We start from the raw sequence: 22,872 nt of genomic DNA on the forward strand, positions 1-22,872 counted from the left end.
TTTTCTTGTCGTTGTTGTTGCTGTTGTTGTTGTTGTCCTAAACACTATCACTTTGTTTCAGTAAATTAATAACCACTAAACTGATGAATGGACCGCAGCCCTGGTAGGGGCTCAGGAATAAGGTCATACAGAAATACTATAAAAACACAATAGAAATGTTGCTGTTACTCCTGCTGTACCAACAATAACTTACATGGTTACTGCCCCTAAGACATCCTGCTCACTCCATCTTTACACGTCTCTCCTTATGTCATCTAGCCTTCTCTCCTCCTGTCTCCTTATCTCCTCAATTCTTCTCTCCTCTCGTCTCCTCATTTCATCAGTTCTTCTCCCCTCTTGCCTCCGGATTTCATCAATTCTTCTCTCCTCTTGCCATCTCATTTTTTCAGGTCTCCTCTCTTCTTGCCTCTTAACCTCCTCAAGTGTGTTGTTGTGGTGCATTAAATCCAGTCTCCTCTGCTTCAGTCTCCTTTCCTCCTGTCCCCGTCGATCTTCTTCTGTCCTCATCTCAAGCTCTCTCTCCTCCTGTCTCCTCATCTCCTCAAGTTGTCTCTTTTTCAAAGATCGTTTGTTATCCTGATTCCTCATCTCCCAAAGCATCCTCTCCTCCTGTTGTCTTTTCTCCTCAATCCTTCTCTCATTCTGTCTCCTCACCTGCTCAGACAGTCTTTTTTCAAATCCTCGCCTTTCCTCCTGTTTCTGCATGTCCCAAAGCCTTCTCACCTCCTGTCTCCTTATCTCTTCAAGTTTTGTTTCCTCCTGTATCTCCTCTCTCCTTTTCTCCACAGATCTACTTCTTTCACTTTCTTCTTTGATCTGTCTCGGAGGCTCCTGGTAAATTTTATTGATGTGACACAGCCTTACATCCATCTCCTCCACGTTTTCTCCATACGTTTTACTGGAGAGTCATCACCATGACATGGAAAACACAGGGTAGTACATTATTACTGATATGTCTTTTACAGTTTACAGAGAGAAAGTAGAAATTCAATGATTGACCGAATTCCACAAGTTGACTGACTGAAGTTCTTAGTTTTCCATATTACCACATCGATTTTATCATTTGATGATGTGACTTTCTCTGCCTTATATTCACTTTACAAATCATTTAAGACACTCAATATCAAAGCCTCTCTACAAAACACTTAAACATACAGTAAATATGACGAGTTTTCTGTAATGTGTTTTGCATTATTTCCAACACTGACAATAATAATAGCCACCACCTGTTCTTGTTTAACTTGAGAGAGAGAGAGAGAGAGAGAGAGAGAGAGTCATTGTTGACATTTTTAAAGCAGTAAACTCAATGTGACCGTGGTCAATTTTTGGATATTTAAGAAAATGTTCAAATATAAAGAACGGGAATTTGATTTAATTTATAGAAACCATAAGTGATCTAGTTACCTCAAATAACGTAGCTTCAGGTTTCTCTCTTGCTTAAAACTCTGGAGGTGTTGTATGGGAAATTATCCCCGAACCGCAGCCCGTCTCTAACAGTAAACTGCCTGAGACGGCGTTCGCTCTGACAGTGATGTTCACGTTCACACACTGACACGGTCGGCCCTGTTTTTACATGTGTCTGTGTACGCGTTTGAATCACTGAGGCACAATAAGAGCATATAGTGTTAATGCCGTGAATCCAAACCCAACCCACAGGACACATCTGAAGCATTAGTTGAACACTTTAACACTGACACACCTGATTCACACATCAAAGCCACCATGCTGCTGTCTGCTGACTGAGTGAGAAGAGCAGTGTGTGCTATGGCGTAAATGTAAAGATTTACTCTATAGGGACAAAGAGAGACACACTGAGTGCTCTTATACAACCTATGGTATTCTGTAATCCTCTAAGATCCTTCATATTCTACACTTGTCCAGCTGTATTTATCTTACCTCAGCAGGAGATTAGTGCAGTACAACAGTGTTAAATGGGCCCTGGTGAGCAGTGTTAAATGTGCCCTGGTGAGCAGTGTGGTCCCTGTCAGGGAGTCATTTGTCTTCACACAAGACAACTGTGAAGCATTATACCAAACACACCTCTCAATGATATTAATGTCACTTTGACTAATTAAAGTAGGTCCCAGTTATAAATACATATGCATTACAGTAAACACTAAGAACATACAGACATACTCTGCACCAAAGCAATTTTTTTTTTGTTTGTTTCGTTTTGGGGTCGGGGGGGAGGTGTCATTCACATTTGCTCGGGCCGTGCCGTGAAAAATCAAACGCACAAATTTAAATTCACTTCTGAAATCTCATTTATGATTCCTCAGTGAACACAGAATTCTGATGGTTTCTGAGTTTATCACTGATTATATTGACATGTTGTATCTGCAGGTCAGTGACTCTCCATGGCTTGTATTCCCTTCATGAGAAAATGCACAAATCCACAGCATCTTTACAAAGCACGTCGACCTGATATATTATCTGAATGGAACATCACAATATTGACAACACTGACAAGAATAATGATCACAGATGATTCTTTTGGCCTTGATAAGGAGTCATTGTGTATTGACATTGTAAAACAGCAGTTATGTAGTTAAATGTAGTTCATTTTATATACTGAAACATGCTACTACACAGGATAGCATTTTCATTCAACACAGTATAAACAAATATGAAATACTTTTTCTTCACATTTTTCACAGTTTATAGAAAACTTTGCATTGCGTTGCACTGGACAGGATCTTATCCCGAAGTGAAAGTGGACCATAAACTCTTTTCAGAAATGGTTTGTTCTGACAGTATTGTATTGTTTTTTAAAGTGAGGTTTAGACCTGTCCCTATATGTGCTGAGGACCTGTTTGAATCAGTGAGGGTGAGAGAAGAAGCAGTGTTGGATGTTAGTCTTCATCAGGACTTTTGTCATGGATCAGGTGTGTCTGTAAACTGTTAGTAATGTTAGGTGCTAAGAGCAGTGGAGCCCTTAATTCTTTTCCACACATGGTCAGTAGATGGAGACAGTGAGCTTGTCATAGTGAGGATCTGTCAGCGTCCCAGTATTGAGTGCCACACTTTGTGTTTTTTTTAGATCTTTTCTTTACTACAGATGTAAAGTTCATGTACAGACACATCAAGTATGTTCATTCTAAAATAGAAAGGCATTTTAGTTTCTTTCTCTGTCTAAAGCATTACAGACAATTTTATGAACACAGCAGTTGTGTAGTTCAAGGTTGGATGCAGTTGGCCTAGTGCTTCAGTGCTTTCTGTCATAACCAATGCAGAGTGAGTTACAGTAACAGAGACTGAAAAAGCAAGCACCTCTGAGGAATTTGTAACTTTTATAACAGAAGTAGTCAATAGTAATCAACATCTGTCTGTCTCTCTCTCTGTCCGCACACCTGTTTGCAGGATTGTTTGTTTGTTTGTTTCTTTGCTTGTTTGTTTGTTTCTTTTTTTCCCCCTTAAGATATCTGCTTCTTATACACTGAGTCCTATTTGTGAATATGTCTTTCCCATGATCTTATTTCATAAACTGCACTTTCATTGGTAGTGGTCATACTAATTAAATGGTATTAGATTCTTAGAAAATCCCCACTGAGCCAAACAGAGCAGGTTTAGTCTTTAGTTTCATAGGTATATTACTGGTGTGTATGGGAAGCCCTTATTTAATCTTCAGTGGTAAGACGCTTCTCCAAAGTCAGTAGAACGACACCTCAGGCAGAGAGACCCTGGAAACGCGTAAATGTAAAACTAAACCCAAAGCCAGGTTTTGTCTTGTGGCAAAAGCATTGTGTCTAACCACTCCCAGTCAGGTAAGCTAATGGGTTTAATTCTTTGGCTTTGTCAGTCGGGCACTGGTCTTAGACATGGGAGATCAGGATGCAAACTCCCACGAAGGTGGGCCCAAATTCAGAGCCATGTATTGCTTGTTGATATCTAGCAACACTACCCTGCAGGAGAGAGAGAGTAAACACAGAGATCTGGGCGTGTCTTTTTAATGACGTCAGCCTCTCCTATTGTTTCTCACGCCTTCATGATCATTCAGAGCGTCAGTGGTGCTTAGCCAACAGCCGCAGTGTCAAATTTCACGACATTAACACTTAAATGACAAGGGTGTCTGAGAAAGACACAGTTAATCTATTCAGTGCTGTGCATTTAAGTCAACAGAACAGCACAGGGTGTTGAACAACAGGAATTATTTCTTTGGGGTATCAGAACTTTCGTGGGCAAACTTAAAGTTTACATGGACACGAACCAATCAAAACAACACTTGAACTCAAATCCAACATCAGGCTAGGTCATTTTCTTCTTCTGTCCTCAAACTGTCATTCACATTTGAAATATCATTTTTTTGTAAGATAGATCATTACTTCAAAATGTAAAACAATAATTTTACTCAGAACAACTCATGTACATCTCATGTCATCCTTGTAAAAAAAAAAAAAAAAAAGATTAGAAACTGGAAACTGATTAGTCTTAAAAGACAGATTTTTTAATTAAAGTACATATAATCACAGTAAGAAATTACAACAGAGCTTAAGTTAAGCACCTTCCACAAGGGCACACAGCCATGGATTTGATCCAGCAATCCTTTGGTTACAAGCCCAATTCACTAATCTCTAGGCCACAGGCTACCCATTATATGACAAAGAAGATAAAAGAATAAAGAATTTGCAGATGTGGTTCATCTTTCAAGTTTTCAAGTTTTCTCTTCAAAATTATGTTCAAACATATCTAAGCAGTGCTCAAAATATTCAGTACTCAGTATTCAAACTGTGATGTCTCGGTTTACTTCCCACAAGGTGAAATAACATTGAATTTTATGGAGATTAATTCAGCCTATAGTAATTTTGATTGAAATTCATCGTTCTCATTGTTTCCCCTAAACACTCATTTTCCATTTGCTTTACAGCTGAAGAATATAATCACTTAGCCAAGTTGATATCATAGTTACTAACGCAGTAGAAATTTACGTCCGATTGCAATAGCCACAGTACTGAATGTACCTAACCATCCTCCTGTTGCAGAATCATCACTCCCTCCACCACCCTCCTTTTGCCTCCTCTCCAACTCTCTTCGCATCTCCTCACACCGTCTTTCGTCTTGTCTCCTCATTTCATCGTATCTTCTCTCCTCTTGTCTCCTCATTTCATCATATCGTCTCTCCTCTTGTCTCTTCATCTCATCGTACCGTCTCTCCTCTTGTTTCCTCATCTCATCTTGTCTCCTCTCCTCTTGTCTCCTCATTTCGTCATGTCGCCTCTCCTCTTGTCTTCTTATCTCCTCGAGTGTTGTGTTGACCTGTTCCAAAGCCTCTTGGCCTCTCTCCTCTTTTCTCCTCAATTCCAGTCCACCTCTATTGTCTTGTCTTGTTAACTCAAGCATTCTCTCCTCCTGTCTCCTTATCTCCTCAAGTTGTCTCTTTTCGTGTTCTCTTCTCCCCTCCTGTCGCCGTATCTCCTCACGTTGTCTCTTTTCATGTTCTCTTTTCTCCTCCTCTCTCCGTATCTCCTCATGTTGTCTCTTTTCGTGTTCTCTTCTCTCCTCCTGCTGCTTGCGTATCTCCTCAAGGATTCTCTCTACCCGTATCCTTCTCTCCTCACAACCTCTTCTCTCTTCCTGTCTTCTTGTCTCTTCAAGCTTTAATTGAAGTCTTAACTCCTCCTCTCCTCCTCTCTCCTCCACTCTCCTTGTCTCATTTTCCTCTTTTTTGTTAGAGTCTTGGTAAATGTTGGTGGTGTAGTGCTGTCCACCATTCATCTCCACCACATTGTCTGCCTTCTCCAGAAGCTTTGCGATTTGGGATGAACTATTCTCTGCTTTACTGTTAACAGCGTAGTGTCCACCTCCACAACTGCAGATGAGCTGTTCAGTGTCTTTATTTTGCATAAAATCCCTCCATTTGCTCCTTGACATTTTTTCTCTTCCAGTGAACAGCACCATGGTCAATTTCAAAGCATCTTCTCCAAAAAGCTCTTTAATCTGCTTCACAATCTCGTGTTCCTCATTTGTGAATGTTTCCAACCAGATCACCAGTAAAAACACATGAGGTCCTGGAGCAGACAGACTGATGGCTTTCTCCATTTCGGTTTTCAGCTGTTTTTCAGTCAGTGATGGGTTGTTGAGTCCAGGAGTGTCAATCACTGAAATATTTCTTCCCTCCACTTCTCCTCTCTTTATCTCACAGTGTTTGGTTACAGACTCCTCAAAGGCCTCTCTGCCCAGAATGGTGTTTCCTGCTACACTCTTCCCTGATCCAGTCCGACCCAAAAGAACAATCCTCAGATCCAGCACTGTTGAATGAAAGGTATGTCATATACATATACACACACACACACACACACACGTGTGTGTGTGTGTATATGTATGTCATAACATTTTTTGTCAGGTTATGCTATGCTGTTGGCTTTGGGCCAATGCCATTCTTACTACACAGTTATCTTATATCTTAACATCCATCTGAGTCAAAATAGGGCATAGATGTAAGCTGTGAAAATTTTAAATGCAGTTAGAACAGGACCGAGTTTACAAACTTGCTACATAATGAAACTTTACCTTACATGCAAACGTCGTAATGCAGCTAATTGCCAGCACTTGTACACAAAAATGCTTGAATCTTTGTTCTCTTCTGTTTCAGACCTACTCTTTATTAGTCAACACAATGTTCAGAGTACTGTGAGTCATGTGGTGAAAATCATACTCACTGGTCGGAGCTTTCACTGTATTGGTTTCCCTTTTCTTTCTAACTAGAGAAAGAGAGAGAGAGAGAGAGAGAGAGAGAGAGAACATTGTCAATATAAGATTACACTTAATCAAAAAAACATGAAAAGGTCTATGGCTGTCACATTTCATAGGTCAACCGGTGATTTCAATATATTTAAAATTTTCAGTTATAGTAGAAGATTTATCTCCAAAATGTCAAAATGCTTTTGCGTAGCATAGTCATGTCAAATTCTGAGTTATGTTCGGCATGACATCTTTAAAACAAATGGCACATTGTAACATGTCTGTAAGGTATGTGATCTATCCACTGAACAGACATAGTCAAGGACATTCAGATTACCGTTAAAACTGACAAGAATATCCACCAGTGTTAGCCCTGTGTCCCCTAAAGGAGAACAGTGTTGTGCTGCTATTCTAAAGAGAACTCAATCTAATCCTGATTTAATTTTACATATATCACAAAAAAAATATGCTCGTACACAGGATAGATATTTGATTTAACATCATATGAATACAGACCTCAAGCAGCGTTTCCCTCCAAAGAGCGATTTACTGTTCACTGATAACGCTGGACACACTGTACAGGAACTTTTCCTTGAAGGGAAACCGAAACTGAACTGAAAAGCCGTTCTACCTGTTTGCCATGTTATTAATTCAGAAAGCACTTAGTTCCCCTTTCCACTGATACTCACTGCTCATCCTGATAAATATGTGCTTATGAATCAGTGAGACCTGGTGAGGATAAAAGAAGAAGAAGAAGAAAAAGAAAAAGAAGAAGAAGAAGAAGAAGAAGAAGAAGAAGAAGAAGAAGAAGAAGAAGAATTGTTGGTTCTCTGTTAATACTCAGACCTAACACACAGGACCTCACTCCAGTGTGACAGAATACTGACACACCTGACTAAGTCAGCAAAGCCAAACAAAAATGAAGCGTTTCATTGGCTGCCTGCAGGGACCTGTGAGCGCTGCATGACGAATGGCCGCAAAGTTACGCAATGCATCACAATTGTTCTGCCCTCACAATTTGACCTGAGCTCAGCTAAGCAGCTATGGAAAAACTCCTCCATAACTGACAGGTGTATTCTCTACTTTATTGAGACATTTTCTTTGAAATGTTGACTGAGTGAAAGTGGGAGACAATGACAAAGCATATTTATGAGGCACTTGGCTGTGGTGTACCACATACAAATGTTACATTTCTATGTGAACATATTTGAATGCATTACAGAAATACATGCAAAAAGAGAACTGTAAAGTGTATGCAGCCCATATAAATGTTAGGTATATGCAGTAGGTGATTTGGGGGACGAGAGGGGGGAAGCCATCTCCCCCTTGTTAACAAAATGACCAAAATACAATCCCCTTGTTAACCTGCCATTCCCCTACACACTCTATAGAGCAGTGTCAGTGACCACTCCCCCTGCTGGCCGTTGGCCCTTCCCCTCTGTTAAAATTAAAAAATAACAAATCACCTACTGGGTGTATGGATAAGTCCTGTATCATAAACACTATGAAACATGTAATTGTAATGTAATTCGCGTAAACGGAATATAGCTGCACACTGATCATTATAATCGTTTTGTAAAAAAGCAACCAAAGATGACGGAAATTCTGAACCTACATATAACCACTACGCAGCAGCTCTGCTACTAGCATAAAAGATCATTAACTGCAGTCTGGTGAAACACTTGCAATGTCATAACAGTCATCAGTAATGCTTGCCAGACATGTTATTGACTGAAAATATTCACAGGCAATGCTTTCCATAAAACAACAAAGAGGCATGGATGCTGTTTCAGTCATAACAATCTGACTCTGTCTCTGTCAGTCGTTCCTATTGGCTAATAAAACACATGAGAAATGAAGACAAAAAAACAATACACCACCTGATTAAGAATTTAGCTCTGCCCTGCATAACAATGCACCTTTTAATCTTTAACAGCTTGTTCCATTTTATCCACTTGTGTTTGTGTTACCTTTGGCAGGATGTACATTTAGAAAAGAAAGAAAGAAAGAAAGAAAGAAAGAAAGAAAGAAAGAAAGAAAGAAAGAAAGAAAGAAAACACTTTGGAATTTTGACAGAACTAGGACAATCATTTACGGGGATAAATATGATGTTAAAGCATAAACAAACATAAGCAAACAAATTATAAGGCAGCCTTTTAATCTAATATATGTATTGTCTGTGTATGTTCTGGGCTCCATCATTTCACCAATATTTCCAGAATTAATATTACTTTTCCAAAGTTCACTGGTCTTGCCTTGGTTATAAAATCACATGTACTGCATATTTCCCTTCACACTGCTCTGTTCTCACAGACAGCTCAGTATTCCTAGTGGACGTTTGGCTGCTGCATCTTCTGCCGATCTCTAGAGGGTGGTACAGGCTTTCTGTTTCGAGTTTCTGTCACGGCTTTTTCTTCTCAACTCTGTTAAAAGCAGTTTTCCTTGTACCTGTGTTAAATGGTTGTGCTTTGCTCTTTAAGTTTTACTGTCAGTTTTAGCCTCAGTTTCTCAGTCCGTCTCCCTCTTTTGTTTGTCATTCAACTGCCCAGCCGGCGTTTCAACGTTTATTCACGGTTGAGTCAATGTCATGGATCAAGGTTGAATCACCGCTGAATTTTATTTCGATTTTGAAAATTGAATCAAAGTCGTTATCGCGATGTTGTTTCACCGTCTTACTTTTCAGCATGGGTGAATAATGAGGTCCTGCGCCAGCATTAAATTATATCAGCTATTAATTTTGAAAATAGAATAAACGTTGAGATCGTCTGTCTTTTAGGCACTGATTCAACTATGGATTGAGTATGTTTCTTACTCCATACTGTACATAACTGTGCCTTCTATTATACTGTACAGTTTCAGATACAATATAATTCAAGTGAGTTTTAATGGCAATCAAGCGGGACAATTTAAATACAGAACAACCACCCTGACCCCCCTGGCTACACTTCACCTAAAGGGTGACATCCCAAATTACTATCTGTAACATAAAAACTTAAAACATAGAGACAGAGATCCCAAAGAACACCAGTAAACATCCATTAGCATTAAACGTAGTTTCAACATTTTTTTCCAACATTGAAACAACAACTGACATTATTTCACACCATCTCAATGTTGAAGGTCGGTCATGTGCCGGCTGGGTGAATTCTAGGTAAATATCTGAAGGTTTTGTGTAAGGTCTGCTTTGTATCTCATGTCATGCATGTCAAATCTCCTCTGAAGGCCAAAAAACATATTTCCAGTGGTCTATCTGTGAGGAATCAGTGTTTCAAATAGCATTACCCAGGTTTGGTCCAATAGCACAGAACTCACCCATAATTCCTCATAGTTCATCATTACCGTTTACACAAAGGTGCCAGAACAAGCCTGAGCAGGTAGATTTACTGCATTCCACAGTACATTACATGTCTGACAGATGGCACTGTAATCTATATCACATTAATCCATAAATAGTCTTTCAAATTACAATCTGTCACAACAAACAGGATGCTTGGGTTGCTGAAAAGTAAATGAAGTATGTACGTTATAACTGTCAGATTTTTAGTTAATACACAGTTTTATGGAATAGCACACAACATTCTTGTCAAAAAGGACATTTGTACAGTTCTGCCCTGGTGAGGGATGTTGCATGCAAATACCATATCTGAGATATAAGTTGTTCCAATGGTGCAGTGAAATTCTGGTTGATGGTACACTGTGAATATTAGAGTAAATACTAAAATCACTTAGCTGTGACCATAAGCTTATTTAAGAACCTGAAGCAAGCCAAATTACACTTTGAAAAAAGTCTTTTTGTAGCTTAGTGTTCTGAGCACGGAACCAAGAAATTTTTCAGAATAACTCTTCATGAACCTCAACATATATTACATAATAGCATTAATACAGCAAGTACAATATTCTTTAAATTCAGTACCTCTAGCTAAGTAAGCCCCTGGATGAAAACATTAAGTAACATGGCAATTATTTATCAAAGAATAGAAACACGAACGTATACATGTATCACAACAGTCAAATTCAGACAGCACAGAATTGATTACATTTTGAAATAAACTGGGATTTAGCTGGACCCAAGGCACATTCACTACATACACACCTACAATGACATCTAAGCTACACACAAGAAGACTAGCAACTAACAAAAGACAATAACAATATCCTTGCCACCTTTGCCATGCACATGAATGAACAATTACGTGTCGCGGATCTTCTGGAAAGGTGAGACTGGGCCAGTTCTTCACAGAGACGAACAGGACGGAGCGGACGGACTACGTTATGGTAGACAAACCAAGTATCAATAAATCCAATGCTTAGTCTATTAATCTGCAACAAATTGACAAGTCTGAAGGTAGCCTAACACATTGCTATGCAACACCCGCTGCAACATTAAAGTTCTACATGCTAGACCAGGGGTGGGCAAATCCGGTCCTGGAGGGCCATGGTCCTACTGTTTTTCTTGTGAACCAACTAATTACAGTCTCTGATTGGCTGAAGAGCATGCACACCTGTTTTCAAAGTGAAAATCAACAGGTAGCTAAGAGGTGAAAACAAAAAATGGCAGGACACCGGCCCTCCAGGACCGGATTTGCCCACCCCTGTGCTAGACGGACTATTTTTCTCAGTGGAAGCCATGAAAAGGCAATAAAATCCTTAGAAACGAAATACTTTGTGATGTTTCTTTTATCATTTTCACAAGTAACTGTATAGTGAGCGGGATAATGTATAGTCCGCCGGTCATTATCTAAAATAAATCTCTTCAGGACGAAACAAGACGTCTCCACTGCACCGGGGTCCTGTTTGTCCTGCCAGGATTTATTTTTCGATAATAACCGGCGGACTATATATTATCCCTTACATACTGGACTAATTTGTCAAGTCACTCGAAAGCATATCTTTTTTTTTGTTCTGAGCAATGTGACAAATCAGACCCTTCGCGAAGTGGAGTATCTCACTCCAGTCACAGTCTGACGTGTTTTCACCCTGCCCCCTAATATCACGCACCGCAAATAGACGGCATTTGCAAAAATTGTAGGCCTATATCATTAACCCATCTATTTCCGGCTGAGCATCAGATGTTCCCCGCTTGAGTTTGTGACCATCAGAAAGCCTTCACGCACTCATCGCAGAGCATCCAAGTCCCACCTCAATGTCTGTCAGCTGCTATGAAATGTGTGAATGGGATGCATGCCTTCTCGTATCACTAATCACCGGTGTATCAGAGTATGCCTCAAGACAAGACATGCTAGTCATTCAAATCACCCTGTCGGGGAATTAGCAAAGGTTGATCCGCCACGTTATAGTCCTTCCAGGTCAATAGCATAACCAGGCGGCCCATCCTTGGGAATTCGTAGGAAATACATTTTTTCATTAGTACATTTTCACTTTTTATATTATGCCAAGGTAATATTCATTTGATAAATAGAAACGAGAAAGGGGTCAATATATTTTTTAAACCCCACATTATTAAAACAACAATCTACTTTTCATTTACCTAGTGACTACAGGATTCTGAGAAGTCATGTGCCACTTGTTTCTGGTTTTCCATTTCACTTACATAAATAGAATTATGAGTGAAAGCAAAAGCACACGGAGCAAACCCCGTTTGCCATTTCTTTTTTAATACCTGTGCGTACACATCCTGCCAAAATGAAAAATGAAATTAGATAACTTGATTTTCGTTTTCATTTTCACGACAAACACTAGTCCTTCTGGACAAAAATAAAAAATGAAATGAAATTATCTTTTTGTCATTTCATTTCATTAGTCAGACTTTTCCTCTCAACAGATTTTGCGTTACAAATCAGAAGAAATGCAAACGATAAGACAAAGATGATAAACCTATGGCAAAATCCCGGTTCGCGATTTAATTCTCGACATCAAAGCACTGTATCTAACAATAGAAAAGGCAAACCAGCACTGTGTTACCTCTTCCCACTTTAGGAAGAGAAAAATGCCGTGAAGTGGATACAGAAGAACTTTGGTGAAGAAGCCTCACATTACACAATCATGTTATTCACTCACGGTGATGAACTGGAGGGAAAAACAGTTAAGGACTGCATTGCGAGTAGTGCTGTGCTGCAGAGACTTCTTAACAAGTCAGGGGACAGATATCACACTTTCAACAATAAAGAGACAGAGAACTATACTCAAGTCACAGAGCTGCTGGCAAAGATAAAGGAAATGGTTGAGTTAAAGGGAGGAAAGTATTACACTAATGACATGTACAGGGAGGCTCAGAAAAAGCTGAAAGAGGAGGAGGAGATAAAAAGAAAAGAGGAGGAAGAGAGCAGGAAAAGAAAAGCTAAGGAGAAAAAGAAAGAAAAACGGGAGAACATTAAGTTAGGTGCTGCATCAGTAGCAAGCACAGTGGCCGTTATAGCAGGAGCAGGACTAGCAGCTGCAGAGGCAGTGGTTATAGGACCTATAATCATTACTGTAGGCCTTGTAGCTGGTATAGGTGTAGGAGGCAGGTTTCTTTACAGAAAGCTTAAGAGGAATTGATTCTGTTTATTCTATTTATTAACCTCATTTTACCCTTGTTCATTTATACCAATCATGTTTGCCCAGTTTAGTTCTCCTTTTGTATTTATCCCTTGTGTTTGACTTGTCCTTTGTCTATCGTTGTTTGCGTTTGGATACACTCTGTTTGGCTGCACCTTTCTGTTACTGGTCTTTGTTCCTGTTTGCACCTGTTTATTTATTTGCTTTTTATGCAAGTAAAGTCCTCCTTTTTGTTACCACCATCACTGTGTCTTGCGTTTGGGTCCAGCCCCACTCCCCGCCTGACAGGCAAACTTGCTTAATTTGTATTTAGTTCAGTTGATTTCTGTATGTGGCCTGTTTAACTTTGTAATAGTCAAAGTGTTGTTTCACTAAAAATGCACTGCTTTTTGTATTCTGCTTTTCTCTACAAGTTAAATAAATACATGAATAAAGGTTAGCCACACTCCCTGAGTCTCTCAGTATCTGCTGGTCATTGTTGTGTTAATAATAATAATAATAATAATAATAATAATAATAATAATAATAATAATACATTTTATTTGTAGAGCGCTTTTCATGATACTGAAAGTCGCTTGACAAGCATAAAATAATCAGTAAAAAAAACATAATCATAAGAAAAATAATAAGAGAAAATAAGAAACAATAAAATAAGAAATAAGTGTCAGAGGCACTTGACTTAAAAGTTGTAAAATCAGTGCAATAAAAGGGTATAAAACGCAGTATAATCATAGATTAAAAGCAGTTCGAAAGAGGTGGGTTTTAAGGAGGGATTTGAATAACGATAGTTCAGTGCAGTCTCGGATGTGTTGAGGGAGGGAGTTCCAGAGGGAGGGGGCAGCAATGGAGAAGGCTCTATCACCCCAGGTCTGGTGTTAGGCTCTCATAGTCACTTCCTGGTTTTCCTCGGGTATTTCCCAATATTCAATGCAGGTCTACAACAGGTTTTGTTAATCTAGCCTGACTTCTGTTGGAATAAATATCCCTGCTTTTCTTTAGTTTTCTTAGGAAGTCTTAGTGTAATTTGTTCTAGTTATCTGGTGTAACCTTGTCCTAGAGTAAATCTGTGAATGATCTTTAATCTGGTAAATCCTGCCTACACCTTGTTTTCATGCTCTGTGTTTTTGGCCTGCTCATGAAAGACACAAATTGCCTGAACAAGAGACTGGCTTGAAATCACAGGAGTCATATTCAGCAGTGCACTGAGAAATTGCAGAACTTCCCAAAGAATTAACACAAAAAAGGAGTATGTATACTGTTTAAAATAAGGACAGAAGTCAGGTGCTGCAGATAGTTAAAACAACAGGTAATCAGGTTGGTGGCTAGTAGACCAGTGATGCAAAATACTGAAAGGTGGAACCAGCAGGGGGAGGAGACAGCATCCTTAAACACTATATGAAAGTCTGGTGTCATCTTTACAGATACACTATATGAAAGTTTGGTGTCATCTCTACAGATACACTATGTGAAAGTCTGGTGTCATATTTACAGATGCCCTATATGAAAGTCTGGTGTCATATTTACAGATGCACTATATGAAAGTCTGGTCACATACTCTATATGAAAGTCTAGTATCACTGACCTGTTCTGTTTGGGATCTTGTACCTGTTATTTTGTTTTAATAGTATGTGTGGAATGAACAGAGAAAGAAAAATGTGACTTCAAATGAGATCCTGGGATTTTCATAGTGTGACATTTACATTTGTTTATTTAATATTTAAATGTGTGATTAGGTGTGGGTTTCTCATACAGTTGATTTATGCCTTATGTGAAATTTGTTGCCCTCAACGAATCAATTCTTTATTTAATACTGATTTTTTTCAAGACTGATTTTTTTAAGACTGTAATGGAATGATACTGCTGCTGATGCACATTTCCATGGTAAAATATGTCAGGGACACATCGGGCATATCCTGTGGTTCAGATAATGAACATGCTGACTTATCGTAAGAATCTTAAAAGACATGGAAGACACGGACATTTTGAAGAAAGCATAACATTTTATTTTGTAAGTCTTAACATACAAACTCACTTTAATCACAATGAGTGTGCTGCCACCTTCTGGCACAAATGAATGCTAGTGAGGACATTTTCAATCAAAATTATTTTTTAATTTTTAATCCTTTAATACACACACACTAAACTAAACTAGACCTTAAAACTAAATGAAACTAACAAATAAATCAGAAAAAAGAAGACGACATGTTGAAAAGAAAGACAGGAAAAAGCATAATATCACCCAAACATAACAAAACATCAGAGAAAAACCCATGTAGTAAAAACAGGAAAACCCTGGACAATACAGAAAAAGAAAAAAAAACAAAAAAACTTCCGCAACAAATGTCTCAAATAAAGAAATCACAAATCTTTAAAACAAACAGTGTCACATTAACAGAAACGAAGTCTGTCGGAAGAGTCTTTATTTGGTAAGCCCATCACTGAAAAAGTGTTTTCCTAATAATATCCCTCTTTATTTTGTCTCTCTTCTATTGTAGTTATGTTGTCTCCAGAGGCACTGTGGGAAATCTTTAATGGTATTCAGGGAGTCAGTCTTCCTCCAGCTGGTGAGCTTGTACAAGTGTTTCTGTTGTTGCGGAAACATCATAGTAGCATCATATGGAGGTAAACTAATAAAACTGAAATTTAGATTTTTTTTGTCTTTTTTTTTCCTTTTCACTCTAGATCATGAATCACCTTACACTCAAAATGTCTCTCAGTGTTACATTATGAAGCTGACCAAACTATTAAGTGATTTCATTTTAGAACTGCATTCCAACAGTACTGACAGGATACTCTCCCCTATTTTACCTCATTTTAATTCCACAGAGTCACCTTACCCACAACTCCCTCTGGTATGTAAGCACATCAGCTACAATCCCTAACCCACAAAGCTTTATCTCTTAGATTTATACAATAAACCAAGATGCCGAATGCTGTCTGCAGCATTAATGTCATTTACTGACACTCATAAGAGAGATTTTTAGTTTATAAACAAACATACTGGATACTGTGTTATCATAGGCAAGGCATTTAGTATGTTTTTCAATTTGAGTCAGAAAATGTCATATATTGTCATCATAGGGACCTGTAGCCATTTAATGACTTATAGGAATTTACAGTTTATTTGACTGAGAAGCCTGTGCAGCGAGCAGCTTCACTTTATCACTGTTTTACCCAAGAACCTCCCTTTTGGTTTGTTTTGCTTTCCTTTCCAATCTGCATTTTACATTTACCATATTATTTTGATCACCTAGAAACTAATTTTAGTATGGATAATGCAGCCACTGTTGCAACTGCTATAACAACTGGGATCCAGGATCCCGGTGGCTCATTGTCGTGTCGACGCCTTCTCTCATCTTGTCTTTCTTCTCTCCTTCTCTCCAACTCTCTTCTTCTCTCGTCCTGTCTCCTTTTTTCCTCCTCCCTCCTTCTCTCCAACTCTCTTCTTCTTTCATCTTCTCTCCTTCTTTCCTCCTCCCCCCTTCTCTCCGACTCCCTTCTTCTTTCATCTTCTCTCCTTCTTTCATCCTCCCTCTTTCTCTCCAACTTTCTTCTTCTCTCATCCTGTCTCCTTCTTTCCTCCTCCCTCCTTCTCTCCAGCTCTCTTCTTCTTTCCTCTTCTCTCATTCGTTCTTCCTCCATCCTTCTCTCCACCTCTCTCCTTCTTACCTCCTCCATCCTTCGCTCCTCTTCTCTTCTTCCCTCCAACTCTCTTTTTCTTTCCTCTTCTCTTCTCTGCTTCTCCTCTCTCAGTCGCTCCTCTTCTCTCCTCTCCTCCTCTTTCCCTCTTTTCTCCTCCCTACTTTCTTCCTCCAATACTCTTACCTCCTCCTGTCTTATTCTCTCCTTTTCTCTTCTCTGACACCTCTCATTAGTGCGGTGCTGTCCATTGTTCCTCTCCACCATGTTCTCTATCTTCTGAAGTAGCTCTGTGATCTGAGTGGGACTGATTTCTGCTTTGCTGTTAATAACATGCCAGAAATCTCCACAGTCACATACAAGCTCTTGAGTTTCTGCATTCTGGACAAAATCTTTCCATTGGCTCTTTGACATTTTTTCTCTTCCAGTGAACAACACCATGGTAAATTTCAAAGCATCTTCTCCAAAAAGCTCTTTAATCTGCTTCGCAATCTCGTGTTCCTCATTTGTGAATGTTTCTAACCAGATCACCAGTAAAAACACATGAGGTCCTGGAGCAGACAGACTGATGGCTTTCTCCATTTCGGTTTTCAGCTGTTTTTCAGTCAGTGATGGGTTGTTGAGTCCAGGAGTGTCAATCACTGAAATATTTCTTCCCTCCACTTCTCCTCTCTTCATCTCACAGTGTTTGGTTACAGACTCCTCAAAGGCCTCTCTGCCCAGGATGGTGTTTCCTGCTACACTCTTCCCTGATCCAGTCTGACCCAAAAGAACAATCCTCAGATCCAGCACTGTGGAATGAAAGGTATGTCATATATACATATGCTTAATTTCTATTGCATAATAAAAACACTGACATGTCAGATATGAGTAACATAACATAACATAACATAACATAACATAACATAACATAACATAACATAACATAGCATCATCATAATAATAATAATAATAATAATAATAATAATAATAATATTCATTTAGACCCCAATATCACTATTTATAGTCTCAAAGGGCTTTACATGTCTAATAATCCAGAATCTTGAGAGTGCTGGGTGCGAGGTGGGTTATAGGGTGTAATTAAGCCAGACAGGTAGGAAGGCGCAAGCCCATGTAAAATTTTATATGTCAATAAGAGGACCTTAAAATCTGCCCTTGTATGAATTGGGAGCTAATGAAGGGAAGCAAGGACAGGGGTAATGTGATCAAACTTCTTTGTTCTGGTCAGAATTCTAGCAGCAGCATTCTGGACCAGCTGAAGACTATTGGTACTACAGGCAGGCAGGCCAGAGTAAAAAACATTGCATAACAGCATAACACAGCGCAGCACAGTATAGCATGGCACAACATAATGTACCATAGCATAGCATAGCGTAACATAACATAAAAATGTAGCCGCAAGCGGCAACGGTGGACCCTCTCGCCGCCAGTGATTCGAGACCACTGACATTCCGTCATCCAACAATGCACTCACATCTGATGTGTGTGCCAAATTACATGCTCATAGCAACAGCTAAAAGGATACCGGCGTAAAACCACAAAACCACATAATATGTCCAAACCACTTGCTGAGGTATTGGCAAACAAACACAAATATTACTATTCCTAAATATTACTATTACTTAATGTTCATGTGTCTCTTTAGACAACAAAGACATCGGTGTCATAATTCTAAAGAAAACTACAAAAAAAGAAAACCTTTTGACATGCAAATGTCATTATGTTCAGTGACTGCATACACTAACACATCTTTACACAGAACCTGTTCATGTAACCTGCAATGGTACCACAACCCCTTTTATGTTCTGTGTAAATATGCATCTCTCAAATTTTCTTTATTTCCATGTGTGATGCTGAATAGCATGTAATATTTCATTTTCAGACATTGCCTTTACTTTACATGTGTGTGCTAAAAAGAAGTGAAGAGTTTTAAACATTGGAAGTATCAGGTTTTTGTGTATTGAGTACAAGGACACAGTTGTGGCATGCTTAAATTCTAAACATGTTGTGCAGTTTAACCTTCATGAGTGAGTGTTTAATGAACAACCACACCCCACATCACACTACATGCAACGTTTAAGATTGCAAAGTTAGGAGCACATTTGCGATGTGAACGGAACCATTGTGAATAATAAGTTTGTATTTGCTACACTGTATGTTCAACATCATCAACAATTCATTGATCAAGAAAAAATACAAATAGAAAAAGTCACACATCACGGGAGGTCATTTCTGACATGCCTGGGACAGCAGTGACTTGCATTTAAAGCACACCGTGGGCTAGCATAACATGCTAATCGTTCCTTGAACTATATTAGCTTTAATAATCATTCTTTAATTTAACGGTAGGTGTTTTTCAATTGGTTAAACATCCTGCCACTCATGAGACTGGTGAAACTGGTCAAAAATCTGTTCAGAGGTGCCCAACTTCATCCTATCCCCATGGCTACGCTGTTCAACATATCAAAAATCCTTTCATAGCATAAAATCAAGATACCCATGACTTCATGTACACCAAATCTGAAATGAATCTGCTGAACTAGGAGCACTATAGCCATGTTGGGTGAAAAAGCCACTCTTTCCATTGCCAGATGGTGGCGCTATACCAGTGTGTCACTCTGGGCATGTGGATATCGTCATAACCATCATAACCAATAACCTATGAAGTTTCAGCTGCCCCAAGCATGTGACAATCTACTAAGGAAACCCAAATGCAGAACACAACTCAGTTTTAAAATGAAGGAGGGTTTATTGACATGTTGTAGTATGGTGATGGAAATAGGCAGAGGAGATGAAGGTAGCAGGCAAGGAAGCGGATGATGAGTGAGGTTGCAGAGTGGAGCTGTGAGTGAGGTGGAGTAGTGGGACTAAGGAGGCGGAGCTGAAGGGTGACAGGCAGGCGAAGGGCACACTGGAGATGCGGAGTGGCACGGAGGTAATCCTTATGAGAAAACACAGGCAGATAAACACAGATATGCAAACTACGAAAAACCAATAGAGTACAATGAGAGACCGAGAAGCGAGTTCTACCACACAGGCTGAAACAACGATCTGGTGACGAGTGGGTAAAACACCGGGGGTTTAAATACTGTGACGTGATGAGATGACGGATCACAGGTGTGTAGGCAATCTGGAAGTGTAGAGAGAGAGGCCACACCCACAACACACACAGGCACAACAACAGAGAAGACAAACCAACAGGGGAAGCACAGGGAAAGGGAAACACTAGAAACATAAGGAATAGACTGACAAAATAGCCTTAACCATGACAAAGCGATGCAAGGAGAATTTATAACGCATTCTTGTTTGTTTGGCAAGACATATATATCCAAATATGATATCAAATAGATATTAAAAATCCCTCAGCAATTTAAAATCTACAACATCTTGACACTGTACATAGGAAATCTGACATGAATCCAGTGAACCTTTCAGGAGGAGTATGTCATAATGAAACACGTGTCAAAATGCACAAAAGCCAAAATAACTCACTTCCCATTGGGAATGGCTACCACAATGTAATTGCAAAGTTGTTCGTCGTCTTGGGAAGACCCAAATGCCTACAAAATTTGGTGCGTGCAAGTCAAACTACATGCTGGGCACAAGACTCAAAGCCACACCCGGGGCCAAACCTCCGTCTCTGGGTAACTGTCACAAGCACTGATCTGTGTAATAATAATAATAATAATATGAATAATAATAATAACAACAACAACAACTATGATAATAATAATAATAATAATAATAATAATAATAATAATCCTTAGGAAAACAATAGGGCCTTGCACCTTCAGTGCATGCGCCCTCCACTGTTACAATATGCTCCTGACTTTAGGTCAATGCCATTCTTCCTAAATGGTTATTTTAATATTCATATGAGATATGAATATCATTCATATGAGCCTATATTTGGCATGCGTCTAAGCAGTGTAAATTTTAACTGTACTTAGTACAGGACCAAATATTAAAAACATGTTACATAATGAAACTTTATCTTACATGCGAATGTGATAGTGCAGCTTTTTGTCAGTACTCCCAAAAAAGTGTATGAATCTTTGTTTCAGACCTACTCATTACCAGTCAAGAAAATCCTCAGTGTACTATGAAGCTTGTGTTTACAATCATACTCACTGGTTGGAGCTCTCACTGTATTGATTTCCCCTTTTCTCGGAAGAAAGAGAGAAAGAAACGGAAGAAAGAGAGAAAGAAAGAAAGATAGAGAGAGAGAGAGAGAGAGAGAGAAAGAGAGAGAGAGAACTTTGTCAATATAAGGTTACACTTTATCAAAAAAAGATGAAAAGGTCTATGGCTGTCACATTTCATATGTCAATATATTTAACATTTTCACCTAGAACTTATAGTACAAGATTTATCGCATAAATATCAAAATGCTTTTGCATAGTCACCTGCTATCATAGTCATGTCAAATTCTGAGTTACCTTCAGCATGACATCTTTAAAAAAACATTGTGTCAATATTCGCTTATACTTTATCAAAAGGAGAAAAGGTCCAAAGCTGTCGCATTTTATGTCATATATAAGATATCATAAGATATTTCATACAATATCTTTAATATTTTCATCTAGAAGTTACAACAGTATCTCATAAATGTCAAAATGCTTTTGGGTAATCACCTGCTATCATAGTCATGTCAAATTACCAATTAGCTACAGAATGACATCTTAATAAAAGAATTTGTCCTGTCGTAACAGGTGTGTAAGGGATATCATCTATCCACTGAAACACATATGGTAGAAGATATTCACATTACTGTTAAGACTGACAATAATAGCAAACGGAGTCAGCTCTTTTTTTCCCTAAGGAAAAATCATCATGTGCTAACATTTTAAAACAACAGCAAACTTGATCTAATCATGGATAATTTTATATATATATCAGAAAAAAATATGCTCATATACAAGATAGACATTTGATTTAGCATCATATGAACACAAACCTCAAGTAGCGTTTTCCTCCAAATAGCAATTTGTTGTTTGCTGATAACGCTGGACTCGTTGCACAGGAACTTGTTCTTGACAGAAAACTGAAACTAACAGAAAACTAGTTCTACCTGTTTGACTTAGGGTTGATATTTATTCAGAACCTCCACCGAAATCCACTGGTCATGGTGATAAATAAGTCTGTGAAAACTGGCAAGGATAAAAGAAGAAGAATTGTTGGATCTCTGTTAATACGGTGAACTCAGACCCAACTCACTGGAGCTTATTCCAGCCTTACAGAATACTGACACACCTGACTCAGTCAGCAAAGCCAAACAAACAGGAAGCTTTTGATTGGCTGCCTGCAGGGACCTGTGAGCACTACGTGATGAATAGCTGTGAAGTTACTGTGGAAAATATTTAAGCATTAACGCTGCCTTAACATATATTCTGCCTAATCAAGTCTTAAGCTAGAATGTGATGGTTGAGAATGTGTAGGAATGTGCCTGCAAGCCCAAAAGAAGAATTATTATTGATCTATTGTAACCTCTATATAATCAAGAGTATCGCTCACTGTCAGGCCATAACCATCTGTCACAGTCTAAAATTATGTCTGTATTAAAGATAAAATCATATATCAGACAAAGAGAAGTTGTGAAGGAGCATTCCGGGCTAACTCAGCAGTTTTCCTTTGGGAACATGTTGTGTTGAAGTTCGGGGGCTGGACAGACTGGTCCTGCTCCCACATCACACCACCTCTAAAGTTGTTTGAGTCACTGTACGGACACTCTGTTCAGAGAGACTAGAGTGTACTCTCCCACGACCATGCTATTGGAATAAAGGTACATGATTCATCACAAGTTTGTTGTCTCTGAGACCTAACAACTCTCCATAAGGAGACTCCAAATTTTCCTTACATTATGTAATGTGATGCTATGCACTTCCTTTCTTTCACAGCTTTCTAAGTTTAAGTTGTGTCCTCGTTACCTTGGAAAGATGTAAAAAAAATCCAATTTTGGTGGATTTTGGCAGAACTAGGACAATCATTCACAGTGCAAAATGTGATGTTAAAGCATAAACAAACATAAGCAAATTATAAGGCAGGCTTTTACTCTAA

General features: G+C 38.8%; 2 protein-coding genes across 2 annotated transcripts in view; both read right to left on the minus strand.

Annotated features, from left to right (window-relative positions):
- Window positions 1–231: 231 nt before the first annotated feature.
- On the minus strand, window positions 232–9,994 carry LOC115817174 (trichohyalin-like). Its single transcript, XM_030780440.1, has 5 exons — window positions 9,991–9,994; window positions 5,638–6,245; window positions 5,405–5,529; window positions 4,964–5,224; window positions 232–898 (listed from the first exon to the last, which is right to left on the minus strand). Exons 1-5 carry the CDS (start codon window positions 9,992–9,994, stop codon window positions 232–234), a joined length of 1,665 nt encoding a protein of 554 aa, XP_030636300.1.
- Window positions 9,995–12,908: 2,914 nt separating this feature from the next.
- LOC115817175 (GTPase IMAP family member 7-like) overlaps window positions 12,909–22,872 on the minus strand; it is a 14,762-nt gene continuing 4,798 nt past the window's right edge. The window contains exons 2-5 of the mRNA XM_030780441.1: window positions 17,002–17,606; window positions 16,886–16,920; window positions 16,670–16,855; window positions 12,909–12,918 (exon numbers count right to left, since the gene is read on the minus strand). Coding sequence (XP_030636301.1) covers window positions 12,909–12,918; window positions 16,670–16,855; window positions 16,886–16,920; window positions 17,002–17,606 — 836 coding nt within the window. The remainder of the gene's footprint in view (window positions 12,919–16,669; window positions 16,856–16,885; window positions 16,921–17,001; window positions 17,607–22,872) is intronic.

This window comes from Chanos chanos, chromosome 7 (genome assembly GCF_902362185.1).
Source record: "Chanos chanos chromosome 7, fChaCha1.1, whole genome shotgun sequence".
Lineage (NCBI taxonomy): Eukaryota > Metazoa > Chordata > Actinopteri > Gonorynchiformes > Chanidae > Chanos > Chanos chanos.